General features: G+C 36.9%; 1 protein-coding gene across 1 annotated transcript in view; it reads left to right on the forward strand.

Annotated features, from left to right (window-relative positions):
• The window catches only part of fhod3b (formin homology 2 domain containing 3b), a 136,762-nt gene that overhangs the window by 8,442 nt on the left and 103,531 nt on the right, over positions 1-24,789 (forward strand). Inside the window, 2 exon segments of the mRNA XM_043260340.1 lie at positions 4,363-4,469; positions 15,031-15,095. Of these exon segments, the coding sequence (XP_043116275.1) occupies positions 4,363-4,469; positions 15,031-15,095 (172 nt within the window).

The raw sequence follows: 24,789 nt of genomic DNA on the forward strand, positions 1-24,789 counted from the left end.
TTGGTGATTTATAAAATGCAAGTCAAATGCAAAGCAAAAATTAACACCCACGATGGTGTTATATTAACACCCACGATCTGATGATATATTGAGGTTTAATTATTAAGTGAAATCAATGCTCTATGCAGGAAACTGAAAATTATTTGCAACATTATTACCTGTAATTTAAAGCCCGAGGCAAACAGGGAAGTTTCTTTTTTTTGTGAACTGGTCCTTTCGGTCAGTTTGATTCAAGGAACCGGTTCAAATATTTAGTTTTCCACCAAAACATGCACACAGTTATATTATTAAAGCAACGAACAATGATGCGTAAAAAAAGTCCCCCGCTCGGATGGCTTGAGGGTAAATGAATAGCACAAATTTATTTTGGGTGGACTATGCCTTTAAGATATTTGTTTTGGTTAATTGAAAAGACAACATTTTGAAAAACATTGGGATCGAAACAACATTGCGCACCATTGACTTTGTATAAACAAAACAAAAAAAAATCTGTAAAAATGAAAAACAAAAAAATAGGTTTGGAACAATGTTTTCATTTTTGGGTGATTATCTCTCTATGATCCAATCTGCATTCCTGGTATTTTCTGTAACAAAACGTTCAGGTCAGGATAAGCTGGAGGTGATAAACCTTTCCAAACTTTCCGTGATAAACCGGAGGATTGTTCAATAGACCATTTTATCAGTAGCTATTTTTTATTTTCATTTATTTTATTTTAATACTAATGTGGGTCTGCTCATTTAAATTTTTTAAACGTTTTTTTTTTTTGATAAATATCATTAATAATTAATAATTTTCCTTTAAACAATTTGGTACTTTTTTCTTCATCTGGGACTTAAGGACTAAAATTCCTGCTCCATCGTAAACGGCTTTAAAGCTGATAAATGGAACGAGAATGAGTGGAACTTCCTTGTTTTTCTTTTTCTTTTTCTTTTTTTTTCATGATTACTTTCACATCAAACCTATACCTCTAGCAGACATGCCTCCAACAAGTCCATGTGCCCTAAATATAGGCCGACTTTGGCTTGTGTGTCTGGATTTCCTGTCAGCTTCAGATCTGGGCTGTAATCTTGTGTGGCACTCTTTCTATCTTAAGGACATGTTAAATTAAACTCTCTCTATTTGTAACTGCCCTCATCCTTTTCCTTCTCGTCCCCTGTCCTATATCGTGCTTCGCTTGAACTTGTTGTTGGGTTTTTACGGCTTGATGAGAAATGTAGACCCTCGAGAGATGAAACGGTGCAGTCAGCGTTGCCATGGCGGACCACATGTTGTGTTGTTTCTCCGACATGACATGGTGTTTGGGCGCCACTGAATACAGTAGCCGTGGGATCAAAGCTTTTCTGGCTTTAATGCCTTTACCAGTTACAGTAGCATCCTCCGTTCACTTTTGCAGTCCACTTTTAATTAAATGACTGTAATTTGTGGCAGGAAATTGAATGATGGATTGTTAATGTTAGGATATGTTTTGGTACCAATTTGTCAGAATAGACTTGTTGTACAACCAAGACTACTGATAGAAATAAATGTCGTAATTGGCCCTGTAATGGACCTATAACAAACTTGGTCCATGGCTCCAAGAATTTCAGTGGCAAACATTTACTTAGTACAACATCTACTTAGCAAGTGATTCATACTTTGTTTTCCTATATTTTTAGGTTTGGTATTGCTTTAATTAGAGTGCTGATTGATTCCTTGCCGGTCAGTTTTCAAGATAAAGCATTTTTGTAAAAGCAGTGCCCTTTAATTTCTCAATAAAACACTGTCGCCATTCAGATTTATATAGATGCCTTTCCATTGTATGTTTTTCGAGCATCCCGCCATGTGTTGTCAAGTTAAAAAATAGCTCGCGTTTTAAAAACAAGCCTTGAACGTTCAGTTGCATTCTATTTTGCTTCGTCAAGACGTCTTACGTAAACGCCTCTTTAAGAAACACGTCCAATCGGGTTCAGACGAGGCTGAAACTAGCCTAGATGTACAGAACCTCCATAAGACGATTAGTTATGTCTCCATTCAGACAGTTCAATGAACGGTCACTTTAAAATAAACTGGTATTATTTACATTCCCTGATATTAACATGAAGCTAGCAATCCTCGATTCAGGTTAAAATTTTGGAATTGCTCAGATATTCTGTAAAAAAAAAAATCGCTTGAATTCCAGACATTTTTGCAGGAAAACACTGAAGTTTGCAGCTATTGTTGTATTTTGATTTTGCATTTTTCTCGACCTTCTCCAACTCCCTTTATTGTTAGCTGTGTTGTCGTTTATTGACATGATATTGTCAAATTCGCGAGCACAGAAAACGCAAAAGCTCTGTAAGCGTGAGTGAATGAACCCTGCAGTACCGGAACAGTTACCGGAACTACTTTTCCGGAATTTCTGTAAAAAGGGGCTTAAGGTTTCTAGCTGCCACACCTAATGGTGTTGACTGGTGTGTAATTCACAGCAGACAGGCAGTCAAAGGTGTTGGGAGGTGGAGAAGAGCGCTAATCCTGTTACCAGGCCTTTTGCAATCTGCTCCAAAGTCTGTCGTCTTTATCTAGGTGCTGCCCAAGATAGAGGAAGAAATAAAGACAGTGGCTTTATGGTAAACATAGCCCAAAACTCTAGGCTGGATTAATCATGCACAAAGGTTGTAGTTATTTCTCCGACAGAGTCTGGTTTGGGCTAGGTGCTCTATTCAGGGTAGCCAGTTTTTATTTTTTTTGTGGTCAGATCTGTTAATTTATTTAAAAATAAATTTACAGTGCAATTCATAGATAAAATCAGTTGAATACACCTCTTTTATATATATATATATATATATATATATATATATATATTTTTTTTTTTATTTTTTTTTTTTATAATTCTTATAATTTTTCATTTTTAATTAAAATTCTTTTTTGAGAAGATGGTGACAGTTTTTGAAAAACGTTAGTCCACCAAGTTATGTGGAGCATAAAAAGAAAAACAAAAACAGGAATAAATGTCATAAAATATCATTTTTAATAACATTGTCATCTGGTGCGACTCTCATAACATATTTTAACATATTATTTTTAAAAATATATACAAATATAAAAAATTTAAATAAATAAAATAACTAAAAACAAATATTGGATTGTTTGACTTGTTATTAGCGAAGTGATGTCATGTGGTGTGACTCTCCTAAAAAACCTGTTTAGAAGTAATGATTTTATTAAAGAGGTACTCCACAGAGGCATTTCGTAAACTTTCTAAATAATGGTATTTAATACGAAAATAGTATAAAAGTGTGTGAATACAAAAGAGTACATTCGGCATATATGTTTTAAACTAATGTGTTTTCTTTATCACTGATACTTATTGATCCAAATATGTTTGGAACAAATGGTATCCCATGCCCTATATTTAGGCTTGAAATTGAAGTCTTTTCATTCTAACTCTTGCACAAGTACTCCTGAGGTAGCTTTATGGTAATTTTAGCTAAATCAGTTGTCCAAGTATGTGTTTTCCTAACGATGCAAATCAAAACTACTAGGATTCCACAGATCTTACAGGTGAGAACAGAAACTTTCAGCAAAGACCCCTTTGGTATTCTAGACATGCGGACAAAAGTAAACTTCTCTTGGTATCCACGCATGAAGGATATTCTTACCTGTCCCAGGGGCTGGATGTGGCTTGGTAAGCCAGGCAGGGGCTTAAAGGCCTGATCTGGAGCTGGGGGGAGTCAACTGGGAACGGTGCGTGTAATTAGCATGTTTAGAGTCGTAGGTGACCCTGTTCACGAGTTGATTGACAGTTCACGCTGCTGCCCGGCAACGGCCCCCTGGGAGGTTTCAAATCCCATCACTGGGTTGTAATTGAGTGTCAACAAACAGGCAGGCCTCCAACGGAGCAGACCTCTGAAGACTCCAAATGGTGTGGATGGGCTTCTCACAACACTTCTATAAATCAGATTCAGTGTGAACGCTTTGAATACGAGCGCTTTGAAGTTCTTTGGATTCTTCATTTATGTTCTGGTAAAATGTGGCTATCAATGAAGGTAGTGCAGAAACATGACAGCATAATGACTTTTAAGCTTTAGTAACACCTAGTTTTGTACAGTATCTTTGTCAATGAGTTAATACCCAAGTGAAATATGAATCAACGCATAAAAGGACGGCTTAAGCGTGATATGCCAGTGTTTATGAAGCTGTGCGATGTTATGAATAAAAAATAATGGCGCATTCCTGTAAAGCACATAGCTGACATGTCAAGGCTCAGCATGATGTTATGCATGTCCAGTGCACTGGCATTTCTTGGATATGATTGAGTAATAATGATTTTAAGAAGTTATTTTGATTCTTTTTGGGTATGAATATTTTTTAAATCTGTCTTTTTCATTCTGTTCCTCTCTTAGCTCGATGACTGTGCTTTACAGTTGTCTCATAATGGCAGTTATCTGGACTTGGAGTCCACCTTGGCCGAGCAGAGAGATGAACTTGACGGCTTTCAGGAGGATGGAGGGTAAGCAACTGCAAAAAAATAAAAAATAAATAAAAATCACGTTGTTTCACACCCTATGTCTTTCTATATTGGAATGTATTTTAAAGAATCTTCAAGCAGCTGTTTTCTATACAGCAACTGCTCATCTCCATATATTACCGTAAAAGTGGATTTTCATGAATGAATTATTCACTCCGATTTGTGAACTGAATCAATTAGTGCGTTTAATGGGTCATTAAATGCATTTTTTTTTATTATTTTAGAATGTTCTCTGATTTATATAATGTTCTCAAGATTTTTACATCAGGAACATCACAAGCAATAGGCTTTTTTCTCTTTTGTTTTTGACCCTCTTGGCAGAAAAAAAGGTTTGGTGCATTCAAGGCTTGGGAGTAATAAATGCCTACTGCTATGATCAGACTATAATTAGATGGACATGGTGTGATGTACTCTGAAAACAACATGGGTTAAAAAATGGGTATTATTATTATTTTTTTTTTTAATGCAGAAGATCTAGAGAGCAAATGCTCTCTGACTCTCAAAGTCCTCTACTTCTCTCTCGACCACTGTCGTCAAAAATGATTGACAGCATATAGTTTGGATTGAGGGTATGGTTCTGTTCTGGCCAAAAACTGAGCAGCGCTGACAACCACCCCCCTCCCTCCCTCCTTGTGCTTAATGCAGTTTTCTGAGCTTTTAGCGTCACCTTGTCCCCAGTTGTTCTGGCCACGTAATGTAATGCAAGCGATGCACTTATGTGTATCACTTATATCTCTCTGAAAAGCTTCAGCTGGACTGTAATGTAAAAATGAATCCAGAGTGAAGTAAAGCAAACAAACAGTTTCAATCTCACAATCTTTCCTAAAGTCTACGCCGTACATGAGTGGCACACTGCTTATTAAAACAACACAACTGTGGTGTAGACTGACACGACAAATCCCCAAGAGTAAACTGATATTGTTCTATATCTGATGAACTCTGAGCACTTGCTCTTTACCTGAAAGAGAAATGGATTCGCGATGCAGTGTAACTGATCTTGCACCTGATGTAGGATTGCAAGCAAGGTCATTTTTTCACAGCTTACTTGTAATCCTCTGTGTGGATCTCTGTGGTTTTGTTGATGGAGTAATCCCGTGTTTGAGTCTCTCTAGTATTTCCTCTCGTCCTGCTACATATATGAATCAGTGGGTGGGGCTGAAGAGGCAATAATCATAAAATCATCCAAAAATAAAAGGTGTTTTTGAACTGAAGAGACAGATTTGAGTTCTGAAACTTATGCCATGTTTTTATAGTATGTTGACTTATGCCACAAGATGAAGGGAAATTAGTTTTTTTTAGTTCATAAACCCCTTAAAAAGAAACTGCTCAGAGGTATGATCTGTTCACTAATCCAGTTGCATTAGCTCTCTGAAAGTTCAGTCTGTTTATGGTATTTATTTTTTTGACATTTTTGGAGCTTTAGAGCTGCCTGAAGATTTACAGCGTTCTGGTGTGGAATGACATGAAGGCGAATAAATGCTGTCAGATTTTCACTTTTGCCTAAATTATTGCTTAAATGATTTCCATGTTTGGATTTCCAGAACTGTCAAAAAAAACCCTAAACGAATCAGAACAAACAAACAAAAGACTGTACCTGATTTTGCTGAGTGCGAACATCTTTGTTGATCCTGGAACGACGTGATTAAACGATCGGATCTGAATAACCAGTTCATAATTTTTGTGAATTTAAGGCTTACAGTCAGTGTGTGGTGCTATCTGTCATTTCCTTTTTCAGGGATTAGGTTAGGTTTAGGTGTAGATATATGGTCAAGATAAAATTTTTGGATTAAAATACACAAAATCAGGATGTGCCACCCTTTTAGCATATGTGTTTAAAATTTAATATTAGAATAGACAAACATATATTAACTGTGTACTAATAGTCATTCACGCTGAGAAGATTCTTGCTCAGAGGGCCAACGGATGGATACATTTTTCTTGTTTCCTTAAAAACCTTTAGAAGAGGTTAGCATGTTAGAAGGTGAAAGTTGAAGGTGTTGGCTTGATTCTCAATTGGCCTCTGGCTATTATTTTCTTAATACCTACATTTCAGTCTTAATTCACATTTTGTTACATTGGAGGCAACTATAAGCACAATCCTGTCACGTGCATTGCATAAAACATTCCATCTAAAGCTATCAGAAAGACCTTAAAATCTCGCAGCACATGTTCTTTTATCTTCAGCACATACCACAGAAGCTCTATGACAGGCCTCTATTCAGCCAGCCCTCAAAATACCTGACTGGTTGGCAAGGGCACAGATGATGTCAGCCTCCGGTCTTAAGAACGCTGGCAGGATTCAGAGTTAATTGTCTTGTTGAGCAAAGTCCAAGAATAGTTGCTTCTTTTAAAATTAATGCAGGTTTAAAACGCTATTAAACCCCAAAATCTGTTGAGCTTGCAGTTTTATATGCATGGCATTAGTCTGGAAGTCATGCATCTTTTTTTTGAAACCATTGTGATTCAGTTTCCTGTAACTCACAGTGTTACTTTTATATCACGCAGTTGAGTTTATTTCCAATAATTGCAACTTTATCTCTTGCTGTGTGAATTTATCTTGCACACAATGTGACATTTTTTTTGTAATTATGACTTTTTTTCCCTAATGTGACTTTATATTATAATCATGCCTTTATGTCTTGTTTTTCTTACAGTGTTTTGCAGTTGTGACCATTTCTCTTAATTATTACTTTATTTGTCATAATTGCAAATTTCTTTCTCACAGTATACATCTTTCTCACAATTGTGACTTTGTTTTCCATAATTGTGATTATAAATCTCTCAGTGTTACTTTTAAAGTTCACAATTGACTATATTTCTCCAAACGGCAGCTTTTTTGACAAAATGTCTTTATATTGCACAATTGTAAGTGTCCCTTTGTCTTATAATTGCAACTTTATTTCATACAATTGCTTTTTATTTCTTATATGTGCAGCTTTATTTCTCTCAGTGTAACTTTCCCATAGTTGCAATATTAAATTTGTACAATGTGTGACTCATAAAGTAAAAATTTATAACCCAATCTATGTATTTAAATGATTTTAAACAATTTATTTCTTTAGTATATATCACTGTGTGATTCTCAGTTATTTTAAACTTTATCCCACAGTTGCCTTTTTATTTTTTAATCCGCTTCTTCCATGAATTAGTGCTCGCAGTGGACGTGAACTCTCACATCAAACGGATCAGATACTGGCGCAATCTCTTTTAAACACACCAGATAAAACAAACAAGTTTTTCTTTGACCCCAATGAATGGCTTTTGACTCACAGTTTTATTTGACAACGCTGCTATCTTTTCTAGCCACTGAGTTGATACAGCTTCCAGAAGCTGTCAAACGCCAGTGATTGAATGCTAGATTTTGGCGTTTGAGGCCGTTATTGGACAAGGCCACACATATTTAGGGATGTATTTGTGTCAGTGTGGAAGCAGGTCTCGCGCCATTTTCTTTCTACCGGATTGGGCTCAAATTTAAAATGCAGTTGAAGACATCGTAGTGAATGGATGTCTTTTGGACGAGTGAGAGGCTGAAGGGCCACTTCTTTAGGTCTCTGAGAAATGAATGGTAGCGCCAACTGGCATGCTGCTCCGCTCTTCTGTCTGTCTTCATGACCCCCCCCACCACTTCCCAAGAGGCTATCAAGGGTGTGCATTATTAGACCCATGCAGAGTGTCTGAGTGGGCTGTGGAGAGCAGGAATGGAGGACTACATTACTGTTAATAACAGGGTAATTCAGCACAGTGGGCTTTTATGGCCTGGATGGGCTGGAGTTCACAGCCCCCTCCATTTACTGCAGTTGTGCTTTATTACGGGGTCTAAAAACCTCGGCCGAAGTACGTGATTAAAATCGAACCCATTTCTCCTCCTCCTCCTCCGTTTTGTGGTTTTCTATCTTGCTTCATGTGATGTGTCTGACCTACATTTCATCAATTGCTGAAAACACAAAAAAGTAGACTAATTGGTCGGAGGAATAATTTGAGATCCTTTTGTTGCTGCCTCATTGTTGCTACTGCATCTTCCTACTGTTTACATTAGGCCTGGAATGAATGCCCAAACTCTGCTTTATTCTTTATTTTGGTGTTCAGTTCAGATTCACAGTTCCATTGCTCCAATGCTTTGATTCACATTGTTGAATAACGTCATTCTATACAAATGTGACTTTTCGTTGCTTATCCGTGTCCTTAAAGATTTCTTTTCTCGATGTGGAACCTGGAGGCCTGCGACGGGATTCCAAAGGGACGATCAGAAATGAATACAGATTAGAAGTCGCATTCCACAGGTGCCTGACTCATATGAAGTCACTTTGCGCTCTGATTGAGGAATGATCTTCTAACGCCTCATTTTGTAAGGTGGATATCTCTATGTCATAGTGGCTTAACCGTCCTAATCATTACCACACCACCACATGTAGAAAAAGCTGTCGGAGCCTGACACAGGGCCCCGAATTTAATCCCACATTGCTGTTAGTACAGACCCTCAGCTTTGGCTAACTACCAACAAATTTTTTCTCTTACACCAGGGTTCAACAGTAAAGATTGTTTTTGTGGGCCGCTTTGATTCTCACATTAATAGTCACGCAATTTCAACAAAATGTTACCAACCAGCTGAAATTTCAAGTTTAACTTGTATAAAATTTATTGTACATAAAAATGCAAGTAGAAATAATGTAATGGCAGCTACACTGTAAAAATTATGTTTATATTAATATATAACATCAAAGTTGAAAATAAAAAGATTGGAGTTTGTTTGACTAGAAAATACTGTTTCAAAATACTTTTTGTTTAATTTAATGTTACTTGCTGTATCTTTGAAATTATTTGTGAAATTTACTAGAAATATCTGAAAAAAAGTTACATTAAAGTAATAAAATTATTAAAACTAAAATTGGAACAAATTAAAACCTAGAACCATAATTAAAAATATTAAATAAATAAAGTTAAAATATACAAATGCTAAGTTAAGCAATTACGTACTATAAATAGTATATAAATCATACAAAATAAGTTTAAAAGATCTAAAGAAAAGTAATACAACTTATAAAAAAGTATAACTAAAAGTGATGTAAAATTTATACAAGATTTAAAACATATGCACATTGGTGAAAGTATGTAAGATATAATGATAACACAACCTAGGAGAAACTGGGAAGAGTGACAGTTCTGTGAATTGACTCAAAACTCTCCCACAATGCTGGCCCTCAAACCCTTTTACTTTGAAGAAAACCGTTAACATTAATAAATAAATGTGTCCAAAATCTCACTTTCTTTAAATATGGAAACCTCTCCTATTCTCTCTCCCTCTTGCTCTCTCTGTCGTCTTATATTTTTCTTGAACTGTTTTTTTTTTCCTGGCCGATGTGCCGGAGGAGCTGTCGTCGGACTCGGTTAGCCTCTGGCCCTGGAGAAACGCCTAGTTCTTTTAATGGGAACGCTTCAAATATTTGTGCGGATTACATGGATAGAGGGGTAGGAGGCTGCTCAGCTGGACCGCTGGATTTTTCCTTTATTGCTGAAGTAGATGGCAAGCAGAGGAGCTGTGGTCGAACGTGTGGAAACACTGAGGTGTCGTGTATGTGTTACCATGATCTCTGTTATAGAGAATAGATTGACAGGTGATAGTACTTTAGCAGTTGTTTTTTTTCTTATATTTATAGATTTAGGGTGCTTCGAGCTAAGTATAGTTTAGGCTCTGTGGAGCTTTAGCACCACCAGTGGTGCAAAATGGCACTGCAGAGACAATTGTTTTCAAACTGGTTTCCTTTTCAACTTGAGCCAGTTGACCAATATTGCTGCTTTTTGTCGAGAAATACTTGAGAAGTGAATGAACCAGGTGCTCAGAAACTTAATTTCTAGCTTATTTGTTCCAGGAGGACTTGCATATAGTCTGCTTTTAATTGCACCATAGGCAAATGGTTGTTTTTGAACCAAGTCCAAATATGCAGGAGGTAAACGTTACCTGTCGACAACGGGTCGTCTCTCTGTAATTTTCTCCCGTTTTTCCCCCTTCTTTTGTGTCTTTATGGGACTTCATAGTGTGATATTCCATAAACAGGCATGTAGTGAGGAGTCAAAGTTGGTAAAAGTTAGCCTGGCATAACTCCACAGACCCAGGAGAGCCTGCATGGGGCCAGGATCAGAGTTTATAAGGCGTTTGGGAGTAAGTAAAAAGCAGAACACTGTGCTAGCTCATCTCAGAGGTCTGAGTATGCTTTACACTTTGACTTTCCTCACAAGCATTTGCTCTGATGGTCTGTTGTGATGATTAACCTGCAGAAGTTAAGTTTGTTCATTTATTTGCCAGGATACATCACTCACTTATACCGCTAGAGACTTTAGTTAGGATAGACACTATACAGAATTTAACTGGTCACAAATACATATAAAAAGGCTGCGAGGGATTGAAGCCAAAGACAGATTTGCATTTGGGAGGTGGAGGAACCCTGTTATTTGGAGACAAATTGAGTGGTGCTTTGGTAGAGTTCACAAAGAAGTAAAAGATTTATTCACCCTCTGGTCATCCAGGATGTTGCCAAACAGATTTGGAGAAATTTAGAAAGTATCACCTGCTCACCAATGGGATCCTCTGCAGTGAATGGGTGCCATCAGAATGAGTCCAAACATCTGATAAAAAATATCACTGTAATCCAAATGTAATCCACACGACCAATGAATGTCTTGTGAAGTGAAAAACTGTGTGCTTGTATGAAACAAATTCCATTATTGAGGATTCAATTAAAGCTTTCGACTAAAATAAGAGTCCTTTAAACCAAAGTATTACGGGACCATCTACCTAATATGAAATCTTTGCATATCGTTGTACCTTTAATAGCAGGCATGAAGTTCCAGCTTGCCACCAGATATTTAAAAAATACGGAAGAATAAATTGTATTGTAACAAAATGTCACATTTTGAGTTTGTACATTTGCTAAAAGGAATGGTTTTGGCTTTGAATCCCAGGCAGTAAGCTGCTAAACATGCTGATAACGCTCTTTTCTTGAATTTATTTTGGCATAACGTTTCCATTTGCCATTTCAATTTAATTTGGCAGAACCCTAGATCGTTAATGCCAAACTATGAAATTCCTCGCTTATCAACTGGTTTTTACCCATTACTGTCAGCGCAACCGTCTTATATTTGTCTTCTCATGCAACAGAAAGGTCTCTTCATGTTAGTGAAATTCTAACGTCAGGATAATTTGTTTTGGATAAGCATAATGAGGCTGTCTGTGTCTTTAGTTGGTGTTACGTGGCCGATGTCGGAGACGCTTTCTCCTTTTGGCCCCAAACAGATCTCAGGTTGCAGGGGCTATTCTGTTTCACAAAGCTGGGCACGTTTGTCTGGGTAACTCAAATCATTGGGCCGCGAGCTGTGGAAAAAAGTCTGAGTCATCCGGCTGCAGATCTTCTCTCCAGCGGAGCTGCGCTCTGGGAAATGGCGCGGACAGCAGTGCGGGATGATACACGCTATGTCAGCCGTACCGTATGTGCTAGACCGTCCACAGCCATGTAGTCGCTTGGCAGGCACCCGCACGCAGAAATTCTCACAGTATCAAGCCAAGACGAAAAGCCAAGACATACAGCTTCACCCTCAGAATCCAGTTCTCCTCAGCGCTTCTCCGTATTGCTCCAGGAACAAGAAAATTGGATTCCTCGGGGTATCTCAGGCATATTCTTAGACTCGCCGTTTAATTTGATAATGAGCATGTAGGGCACTGTAGAGTACGGTTATGGTTAGTAGCCAGGCTAATGTTACTGGCGAGGAAAGCGCAAGTTCATTATGAAATAGATCCAGTTACTCATTAGCTTCAATGGCAGAAAGATTAAGTTGCAAGTGTTGTCACGTTGCTTTAGTAAAAGTTGTGCTGACAGATGCTGTCTGTGTCTCTGGCCTATAGCCATATTTTAGATTTTTAAACACTTCAAAATGACTGTTTTGAAAATTATACACTCTGTATAATATTATTATATTATGGCATTAGTTTACAAAATAGGTTAAAATATAAAATACTGTTATGGTATCTTAAAAACCAAAAACACACAAATATAAATTACATCTTTTAAACAAAAAAAAATAGGAAAGGTTATTAAGATATTTTATAAATTTCACACCGGAAATATATCAGAACCTTTTTTGATTCATAAAATGCATCGCTTAGGACGATTAGCGATTCATTCGGATAACTTTAAAGGCGATTTTCACAATATTTATATTTTTTCGCATCCTCAGATTCTACGTTCAAATGCATCTCAGCCAAATGTCGCCTTATAGCAAACCATACAACAATTGAAAGCTTATTTCCTCAACTTTCAGACGATGAATGAATCTCAATTTCAAAGAAATTGACCCTTATGGCATGGTTTTGTGGTCCAGGGTCCCATGTGCCTTTATATTTAATTTAATTTTAAATAATATTATATATTTTGAATAAATTCGAAAACTTTTTTCATTTTAAAACATTGAGTAAAATGTATAATAATGTAAAATAAAAAAAGTAAATAATAATAAAATATAACTTAAATATAACCTATTATTTATTTTCTCAGTATGAATATGGTTTAGTAATCATTCTTCTTGTTTTTTCTTTAATTGTTTTTTGAGTTAGCGTTAGAAAAAGTGAAACTACGTTGTATTTGAAAATGTTTTCTAAAATGTTTTCAAAGTATTTTAAACACGTACTTTCAATCTGCTACTGAATGCATGTCTACTCTGGCCTGAACAATATGCTTTGTGCTAATCAGTGAAGGGTTCTAGATGAGCAGCAGGTCGTTTTGAAGACCGAAGTTAGGTAGTCACTTGAAGATGCCCCTATCTGCCAACCAGACAAGACCATCAAACTTTCATTCTATAACATTTGTTTACAGGTCTCCGTGTTGCCGTCCTGTTTTTGGGAAGCAAACTTGCAGTATCATACACTGTAGGAAGACAATCTTTCAGAAGACAAATATCTTTTCTCCAATCTCAGAGTTTCTGTTTTGTCTGCATTTCTCTACTGTGTTGCTTCTTGTCCACCTCGTGTGTTTATCTCATGTCTGGTAAATGGAGGCTTCGGCCCACACGGATGTTGCTAGAGTCGTTGCCGATCCGGATTGCGGTTGGTCGACTTGTTCTAAAGCTGAACGTTAAGCATCCATCCATCTCCTCCAACTCAAACGCAGCTGCATCTCATTCCATTGTGTGTTTACTTCCAGTTATTCATGAGACAGACAGATCCTCCGTTCATCAGGCCTGATAATCTTTGGAAGAGACGGGGGTTGGGTCTGTGCCCGTACTCGTCTGTCACTCTTTATATGGAGTGCGTGACCTACAAGTCATCCCCACAGCCACCTCTGCTCTCCAGGTCAGGGGGAGCCCGGACGATATCTGACCTTTTTTTCACAACATGCCGCTCTTCACCCACTCGCTCTGTCCAGACTCTCCCTCCCATGAGTCACTTGGCAGTTCGTTGTAAGTCACAGGAAGTCAGTTGGATTTTTACTGTCTTTCGGAGCTCAAGGCCACACATGGTTTTAGTCTCTCAAGACTTTAGAAGCTTAATTCACCTGACCTAAATATACAGTAAGAGCAGATGCAACACAGAATCAGGCTTCTGGTGTAAACAGATGTGCCGTGGAACAATAATTCAGCTTCATAAGTGTATATAAATAAGGCTGGCTGCTTTGTGACATGTTAAAATGCTCTCCTATATATGGAGCTCCAAATGAATGTTTGGGAGAAGCTTGTTTGTATGTTGATCAATCATAACACAAGATTGTTGAACTTTACTCCTGTGAAACTTCGTCTAGCATTCGATCCACACAAACTTTACTGGTTTCCAATCCGTTACTAATCTAAACGTTTTTGATTTTGGTTTGGTTTTGTTTAGTTTTTATTTTGTTGCTGTTTTTTTATCATTTTGCTTTGTTTTTTGTTAATTTATTATTATTCTTTGTTTTTAGTATTGCTTTTGTAGTTCAGTTTTTGTTAGTTTTCTTTTGCTTTTTTGGTTTTGAATTTTTCGTGTTACTTTTGTTTTGCTTTTTTACTTTTGTTGCTTTGTTTTGTTTTGTTTCGCTTAGCTTTGTTTTGCATTTTTTGTATTGCTTTTGCTTTATTGTGTTGTGTTTTGCTTAGTTTTTTTATTGTTTCACTTCGTTTTGCATTAGCTGTTTTGTTTTGTTGTGTCTTTCTTTGCTTTATTTGTTTTGTATTGTTTCACTTTGCTTCGCTTTTTCTGTTTTAATTTCGTTAAACATGTAAGAAAATGTAATCGTAAACGTCCAAACAGTGACATGACTTTTTTTTTTACCAAATGTTGCAATTATTTGTCTGCGTGCAGTATATATCTTAAGTATTGTAATGTAATTTTGCAATGTAATGTTTATGTGTTTCTTTGAATATGAAATTAACAAAATGTATATATATTCGGAAAGATACTTTTGTCCATCATATGGATAAATGGTCCATATTATTTCATATCATATCACATGGTTCGACATGGTCTGTTAAGTTTTTCAAATTAATGTTCAGCCTGATGATTTATTATTTTGTGTTTTTTTTTCTTTAGGAGAGGAAGAAAGCACAGTATTGTCCTGAGAACACAGCTGTCTGTCAGGGTCCATGCCTGCATAGGTGAGTAACAATATGCCTTTGCGCTTCAAATGAAATATAAATGGTGAGAAAAACACTTTGTACTCAATCTTCACCCTTTAAAATTTCTGGCTCAGTCAGCAGATTCTGGCTGCATCAGATTGTTTAGGAATTATTTTCCCATTTGTTGCTTGTTGAATGACGGATGTGTAAATTATACGTACCAAGGCCCTTGCTTGATTTTTACTGTGTGGTAAAGTTTTCCTGTTGCTAATAGGCCCTCACGCCGCAACGTTTATGATCTAGTTTAAATATGTTCCATGCTTGATTTCTCAATCGATATAAAACAGCTAATGCAGCAACTTTATATGAATGCCAGGGAAGTGTGTCGCACACACACATACATAAACACACATACTTCTCAGCTTGTGTCAAGCATACTGGAGTTTTAAAACGTTATAATCTAATTTCGTTTTGGCTGGAAAAAGCTTTTTTAATTTATAACCTGTGTGATCAGTTTTAAAAACACTCGCATATATGCCATGGTAACATCTTTCTGCCATATAAAAAAAAAGAATAACCGTAGCATGTTTAGACTCACATTATCTTACTGTATATTTCTTTACAGTCTCGTTGTTTATCTCATGTCCCTAAACCCTGTTGACAGAATCAGGCTTCATTACCTCCGTAAGCCTTATCCTAGATTAACATCTGTGTCATTGTGTGGAAGCAGGATGGCTATGGCTATCTCCGTGTCACGAAGGATTAAGTGTCACAGACAGCACCCATAAAACCCATTAAGAATATAAACCGTGTAGTTTTTCTGGAAGTGTAGTATGCATGTAACTCACTTCAGAGGTTAATGTTACCCCTGTGACTCTTAGTCTCAGACAGCACACCCACGAACCATACATGCTTCATATATATGGACAGTATGATGCTCGTTTGACACAAAAATGGCTTTTCTTGCAGTGTGCCTGCAAGTTATGTTTTACAAGTTAACAAGCCGCCAAAATAGCTGGGTTTCCATCTGCTGTGTTCATTGTGAATTATATAATATATCAGCATTATAATTCACATACGTGTACATTTTTTAAATAACATTTTATTTATATGACATTTTTTGGCACACACACATCATATATATGGGGGTTTAGGCCGTGTATATATATCTCTATACATAGATAGTGTGTGTGTGTGTGTATTTGTGTGTGTGTGTATTATGTATATATATATATATATATATATATATATATATTAGGATATGCTTATATATATATATATATATATATATATATATATATATATATATATATATATATATATATATACATACAATTTTGAGCAATACATTTGTTACAGTAATTATTAATATTCGTTACATGTATAAAATACGACTCATGTTACCTCAGGTCTATTAAATAATAATACCAGAACAAACTTTGGATTTTAACAATGTATTACTGAATGTTAAAATGACTGCTTTACAAGAATTTTTAATTGTTAGGCCAACAGTATTTTTTACTCCAATTTTATGACAACGAGTATTTTGAAAGCTTTTTATTTGAGATACTTGTTTAGTTTTTAAAGTGATCTGATTTCAAATTGGACCTGCCTCAAACATCCTGTACATCTGCGGACGGCAGCTTCACATGTCAGTCATTTGGCTTTTTCATGTCTAAATAGGCGGTTCTTGGCTAGCGTTATCCACAATGTGGACCAGACTTCATGTCGACAGTCAAACGTCCAAGTGATTCACTGCCGTTGTCTGCAGGAACTGGTAGTCGGTGTTTAAGACAAGTGTGTGTCTGTATAAACTTAGTGGCGTGCTGCACTGCAGCCAAGCACACGTGGCTCGTACGGTTTTTCTCTCTCCAGACTGCAGGGGAAAATATAACCGTCGGCCTGCAAAAGCCATTAAGCTTAGAACTGTCAGATTTTAATTTGTACGTTTCGCAAAAGTGTTATTTAAGGGTACCAGGGACAAGAATCGGCCCGTGAAAGAAGCGCAGTTATCTCTCACAGTCAACTCAATTTACCCACCCTGCGTTCCCGACGGATTGCAGCACCCTTTGGAAACTCCAAAGCTGTTCTGCTAGGGGTATTTTGGTCCAAAAATAAAGTTGCTGAAACTCCTGGCAAGGTCGAGAGAGATTTTACGAACCAGACCTGCTCAGACACCTGCCCGAGAGTCGTTTTCCCTTTCGTTCTCTTGCAATTTGCGAACCGTGAAAAGGGCAGCAGCTTGGCACAAGTACGTCTTGTAGCAAACCCTTCCGAGAAGCTTCACCTCTCAACAGCTCTGAACGTTTGCTTGTTGATTTGGGTCTTGATAACACGCTTTGAGCCACTGCTTTGTTTGCGTCTGTGGAATCAATGTTCCGTATCTATGATTTAAACCCGTATGGAAAGAGCAGCTTGATAAGGGGACCGCTATGCTCTGCAGTTGTTGCCTTGCCTCTCTTGTTGAATGTTTTCCTGCTATTCTATCCTCTGTCCCGGGACCTGTCTTAAACCACGCTGCATTCCTTGTAGCAATGATGGGATCGCTTTTCTGACCAGCTGTGTGCTTGTGTGATTGAAGGGCTATTTGGGTCAAAGGTGGGTCCCGTGTGTGGGAGGTAAGGGTAAGACTCTCTCGCTCTCTAAGCGGATGACCCAAGATGACAGCTGCTGCTCTTCAGGCTTAAAGTTTGTGTGTTAATGAAAAAGCAGGATGACTAATTTTGAATGAGTTTTGTTGTATACTTGCAGTTTTCATTTTATTTTTACCTTGTTTTAGTGGTGTTTTTTTAATTTTTTTTATTTTAGTCTTTCAACCTATGTTATTTCAGCTCGTTGTCAATTTAACGTTTCATATTTTTATTGTTTTTATTTTATTTTGTTTAAATTATATTATTATATTAAATTATATAAATTACATACATTTTATATTATTATTTTAATGAAAATATGTTTTAATAGCTTCAGTTATGTTTAACAATATTTTTTTAAAATTAATTAATTTAGTTAATGTTAATGAAATATTAATATAGTACTAATATAGCCACTTATTTATTGTTTTTGAAGCAGTGTTTACTAAATTTGTTTTGTTTTATTATTTATTTAGAACCATTAATAGTTTAAAGCTGTAAAACATTTTCAAATCAAACTAGATTTTGTTGTTGCATTGAAATTGCTAATTTCACTTTTGGATTTAAATTTGGTATTTTAGAGTAGCGTAAACGTTCAGTGCGTATTGCTTTTTTAATGAATCCATTTTTCTTTGTTGATTCCTTATCAAAGAACTATTTACCAAGGTTATCACTGCATTTGAACGGTTAGGAGTTAAAAACCACTGCAGTTTATGACTGCAGATTTTATGTGTGTCATTCACATATTGTTAATCATCATCATTATTCGTGTCAAATAATTTGATCCGCTGATCCGAAGTGCTGAACACAGCGATTTTCGGTTAAATAAAGCACTAATCTAAAACAGCTCTTTTCCTAGAGTCTCCGGTAAACATTTATTTGTAACAGTTATTTCATGTATAATATGCATGTTTTTCTCATATGCGTCGGCTATCTTCAGCGACGTGTGGTCATGCTTTTGATCGCGCATTCGAAGCCTTTTATCTCAAGTCCGATGAAAGGAATGAACTCAAAACCACTTTGCTGCTGCTATTCATAGCAGGACTTTACACAGCACACTGTCATAAATCAACTCACCAGAGTGGGCTGTCAACAGAGCTGATGACACAACGCCACGAGAACTATTTTCTTGCACTTGTCTGGGCTCATTAGCAAAACCTTTTGCACTTGTGCATTTAAGCCTGATTTATATTTTCCATGTCCACGCTGACCGCTTCATTAAATGACAGGAGCGTTTGGCTACTGCTGTGCCCAGTATGGGCTCTATGACCTTTATGTTTTCACTGTCCATCATTATTATTATGGGAAGTTACATGGGTCAACTGTGTAAGCGTGAGTCTAATGGGTCCTAGACCAGGGGTTTTTAAAAGGTTTTGGTGCCAGGGAACCCCGTTGGGAAGGGTATCACTTGTGAGTGGTCCCAGTCCGAAAATATAAAGGCAGTTGCAATTTTGTATTTTTTTTTACATTTCATTTGTGTAATGAGAAATTCGTATTATAAATAACAAAAAAAAGTAATTATTTCAAAATTAAATCATTTACTTTTACTAAGTCATTTAACTAAAGCAAAATGTCATGTGAAAATATTGACAGATTAAGTAGAGATTTTCATTTATAACTATGAATGTACTTTTGCATATGTTTGGTCAGATAGTAAATGTGTATTAATTTTATGCCAGTGACATGCAGTCTGCAAAAGTATTAACTATATTTTTTTAGATTCATGGTCCTGAGAAATGTAATGAATTCCAATTCAAGGAATGGCTGAAAAAATAAAGGAATAATTAGGTTTTTGGCTTCTGGTGTAATGAAAATATGTTCCTGGCTTTACTCTATTACTCTTTTTGTGTAAGCTGGAAGCAGATCTTTTTGAAAAAGGTGTCCAAGGTGGATGTTCTTTCAATTAGCGGTTACGTAACAGTCAAACGCTGCTAATACACTCATCACACCCAGAAATTGACCAATAAAAAGCTCTGGGCACATTTGATTTGAGTTAGAAGCTTAAAAGCCTGGCATCTGTGGCTCTTTTCCAGTAGTTTTTTTTTTATTGTGCCTCATGCTAAAATGAAGAATCTTGACACTGATACTTCTGGAGCGGGAAAAGATGAATATTGACTGTAATGTTTCCTGCAGGCCATGCCATGGTCACAACTGTAAAGTCTGTCTTTCTAATTAATAAAATCTGAAACTAGAGTGACAGTCAGCATCTTGATAATGCATTAGAGAAGATTCGACTTTCTGCCTTTTGTAGCTTTGTAAGGGATTAAATAAAAATAAATTGTACTCACTGATAATAGTGTTTGTTTGCGCATGCTGTGCATGTTATTTCAGAACACAGTTTACTTGGGATTATGCGAATCATCTCAAATGCACCCACAAATTATGTTCGATTTCTTGCAGTTTGCTTCGGATGCAGCAGACTACTGTGATCTGGCATACTTTATTGGGATTGTACACCACCTATATCTGCTTTTCAAAATGTACTTTAAATTCCTTTTGCCAACTGCTTTATTTCAGGTGATAAGTCCACGTTAATATCAACAGACTGATATAGTTTTGTATTCTATACAATTAAAGCTGGGGGGTGGAAACTTTTGGAATTTGAAGATAAAGGCAAATTGTACTTAATATGTCTTTTGGGAAACGTGCACATATCTACTGTTGCTTCCAAAGAGCAGTAGTAAATGGATAAAATTGGATAAAAAAAATCACAAAATAAAAAAATTGCACATTTTCATCCTGTTCGAAAGTTTTCACACCCGGCTCTTAATGCATTGCATTTCCTTCTAAAGCATCAGTGAATGTTTCAACCTTTTTTTCAATAGTTGTGTTTGATTCTCTCATTTGTCCTCAGTGTGAAAAGATGGATCTCAAAAACATCTTCAGAAATATTTATATTAAGAACTGTGTTTGTATAGTAAAAAAAAATGCAATACAGCGGATTAGTATTTGATGCAACTGTATTGTGTTAGTGCCAAAATACTGCCCAAAAAGGTGGCTTAGAGTTAAGTGAACAGCACTTTGCAACCGACGAAAACGTTTATCTACCTTTTTTTCAAATTGCAACCATATGATCGTCCAAATTTAAACAGGACTTCCTGAACGCGGTGACTTTAAAGGCCGAAGTGTTAACATCAGAGGAAGCTGCGTATAAATAATCTGTTTATTCATAAACATGAATGATGAGTCTTTTAGGCTCTTATATGCAACGTCTGTCATTTAGCGCGTTTGCGGAGAACCTCAGCGGTCAATGGCAGTGAGATTTAGCGGTGTGGTAATGTACACAACATAGCTCATGGTTGCTGCAGCAGTCGTGAAAAGCACCAATCACCATCAGATGGCTAATTTTCAGAGCCCAGAAACCCCTGTGTTGCCTGCGAGTAAACCGTGGCTTTCCGACAGGGCATAATCCAGATGCCTTAATCATAGTCATTTACTCGCACAAACATTTGGCTGCAGAGGAGATGCTTTTGTTGGGCTGATGGAAAGCCTGAGCTCTGGTGAACATTTTTTTTTAATGCCGGATGAGCTAATGGTTTATTAAGGTTTGCAGGCTCGGTGTAGATCTTGACGCTGATTTGCCATAATCAACGTGTCTGGGAGCTCTATAATGTAAAAACGAGGCCAGACTCCTGATTAAACTCAACGATGCCAACGTGTGGTCCCAATAAAGCTGGTCTCCGTTTATTACCATTAGCCCTCACTGCAAATAAAGACATAATGAATTTTCAAACATGTGAAATAAATCTTAGGTAATGGTCTCGCACAGGGTTCTGGGGGCATTAGTAATGCCAGCAGAACCCTAAACAGATCTGATTGTATGGTGAGTTTAGCGGCAAATTTTCACTAGCAACTGGCCCCGGTCCCCACCCAAGAGTAATATTTAAAAGTACATTGCGGTTATGCCCAAATTATTCACATATAAGTTAATGGAGGTTGGAATTGTGTACTGGGTTTTGTGAGCTTCCGGAGTAAATCACTTAATTAGGCCTGGGCTTTATTCAATGTACAGAATACAGTAAGTGCTTCATTAGCCAGTAAATGCATCATGTCTTGTATGATACAGTACTACGTGTGCTCATTACTGTCTACTTCTCAACTGTATGTGTGTACACACACACACACACACACACACACACACATATATATGTATAGATATAGTTATGTTATATATAGTCATATATAGTTATGTTACTTATCGATTGTCACAAATTCGGTCTGTGGTTTTCTGTCCAACTTCCACAAGAGGTCGCTCCTCTCAGGATTCTCTCTTGCGCACTACACAAACTGTTGCTGCACACCACTGAACTTCATTTCCCATACTCCATTGCACTGATTGCACGCACAGCTGTCACCCATCACACTTTCACCTGAATGAGATCACACACATCTAGTCAATGACTTTCATTTACTTCTTTAAAAAAAAATTCTCACATCAGAAAATCTTATCATAATCAGAATTACGTTGTTGTTGATGGTGTTGTTTTTTTGGCTGTACCCACTCCACTCAGAAAGGTTTGTGACCCGCTTTTGTTTTTTGTTTCTTATGTTTATTTTATTTTAGTTCTTTTCTGTCATTATTCTGTCATAATTCTAGTTTTGTTTGTGCCGTTATTTTTAGCATAATTATGTTTTTTTTGTGCGTTTGTGTCCCATTAAATGTAGAATAATAGTCTTGCCGTTATTGCACCAAATGGGATCATTTCATCTCCTCACTGTTTGTGCACGTCCCCATACGACCATCTGCTTTTTTAATCGTAGACACTGACTGAGGTCAGCCAGGACAAGCTGATGTTCAAGAAATGACCCATGAACACAACAGCCTAACCTACAGTTGACAAACTCTTATAGATTTTTTTGTCCTTTAAATGAGCTGTTATGGAAACAACTGCTTTCACTTTACACTGTGTGATTTGTAGCTAGCTTTAAGTTGAAATTTATGGCGCTTTAAAACTTTACATGATGAATTTGTCGCTTTTGGCTTATCGTTTGACACTTTGAAACGCTCTTGTAGAAAGAAAACAATTGTGTGTGTGTGTGTGTGTGTGTGTGAGGAGACTCTCAGAGTTGTAAATTTTCAATAATTCCTAGTGCTTTTCCAAGCAGTAAACAATGTTAGAGCAGGAGAAAGCGGCACAATCTAAAGACCTAAACTGAGTTCACCACTTTTGGACCAGTCGTTGCCCTAACTGCTTTTTAATTACGCTGCATTGCTCTGTTTAGTTTTCCTTTGCTATTTGGTGGTTCTTTCCAGAATTGTCATATAAGCGTGGTTGTGTTGAGTCTTGAGTCTGTGTTTGAGATGGTAGACTGAAATAGTGAAAGAACCTGAAGTATTTGTCTTCGAGTCTAATTTTTCCAGGAGTCAGGCCTTATTAGTCTTAGCACTCAAATCAAGTTCCTAGGACTTGAAATCATTTTTTATGTATTGAAAAAACATGTTGTTCCATATCTTTTCCCAGTGTTCTCCTAAAAATGACGTGCGCATATACAACAGATAGCTATCCGCAATTTAAAAATCAGCTGGAAACAGTAGTCACCATGGACAGATGTCTCCTGCGGTCATTTTTCAGCTATATAAATTCTGTGGTAATGTTTCCACTCGCCAGATGTTCAGCATGAGAGATAATGAAAGACATGTCCAATCTTTCACAAACTTTCCTTATCGTAGTCAGGTTCGCATCCTTGGCATTGTCAGATGCGTGCAAGTGTGGAACAGGCACTTAAAGCAAAAAGGGAATACGGAAGCCTCCTAACAGTGATGCTTTCTCTGCCACGGCTGTATTTCTGTTTTCTGACAGCCTCAGACCGCTCAAAAACATTCATTTCCAGACAGCTGAAGTCATACAGCTGATGAAGTCAGCAACTCTGACCCAAATCTGAACTCTTCACTGCAGGAACGGGAATGAATCGTTTCACTAATTGAAGCAATTTCGAGCAAGTACACATACGTCTTTAAAGAACGCATTATCCCCGAGTTATAGTTTATTGCTAACTGCTATCTGATAAACATCTTCAAAAGAGCATATTTTAAATTATGAACCATGAAAACATCTGCTGAATATCATTCTAGCATCTGACAGGGAACCTTTCAGAGATGTATTGCAAATCAGAATATGCTCTAAAAATGACATCTTCCAGATGTAAACACTCCGAATAGACATCTGGATGCTGTACGTGTGCGATTAGGGTTGATAAAATATATTTTTCATTGAGATGGATGGAGGTACATGTGGAAGTGCGTGTGTCTTTGCGTGCTAAGGTACAAAATGTAAAGGGTGAATTCAGTTGAACTGTTATTTCAGCGTGAAACCCTGAAATATTTCTATGTAAATTATATTACTTTGTGTCTTTAATAATCCATCTTAGTTTACAGGGTTAAATGTCAGCATGGTTGCTGTGTCATTCATTAAAGATTTTCTTATTCCATGCTCACGCAAAAATTTAGGGTTTTCATACCGGGGGACCCACGGGGCACAGGAGAGGTTTTAGGAAGTGTGATACAATTTGATAAAGGAATGAATGAATAAAGGAATATGAATGAATGAATAAATAAAAATGGTTAAAATATCAATAAATCAACCAATAAAATATATAAATACATATATTGTCATTTATTCTTTATGTTTGGCATAATTGTTTTTTTTTATGTGTAGTTCTATGTTTGGTTCTGTTTTGTGGCAAAATGTTTGACGTAATTTAGTTTTTTGTTTAGTTTAGTTTAGTTTTGCACCACTGCTGCTGGTCCCCGTTGACTTACACACCAATGTTCTTCAAAATATCTTCGGCTGTGTTCGACAGAATCCCCTTCCCACAGTATGGGTCATTATATATTAATATATACAGTGCAGTTGCTTTTACAATATATATCAGAAGGCACATCGTCATATCTGGAGGTCTGCGGCATCCAAAAATGTATAACCGCCGATTTAGGGGATTCATTCCTGCATTTGAATGTGGATGTCACTCCCTAAATGTTGTGGCGTGTTTGTGGCCTACCTGATTAGCATTACTCCTTCATTGAATCAGTTGCTAAAGCAACGCAAACAGTGCGTGCAAATAAACATAGCAACAAGCCAGTGCCATTCGTTCTTTTTTTTTTT

This window comes from Puntigrus tetrazona, chromosome 16 (genome assembly GCF_018831695.1).
Source record: "Puntigrus tetrazona isolate hp1 chromosome 16, ASM1883169v1, whole genome shotgun sequence".
Classification (NCBI taxonomy): Eukaryota; Metazoa; Chordata; class Actinopteri; order Cypriniformes; family Cyprinidae; genus Puntigrus; species Puntigrus tetrazona.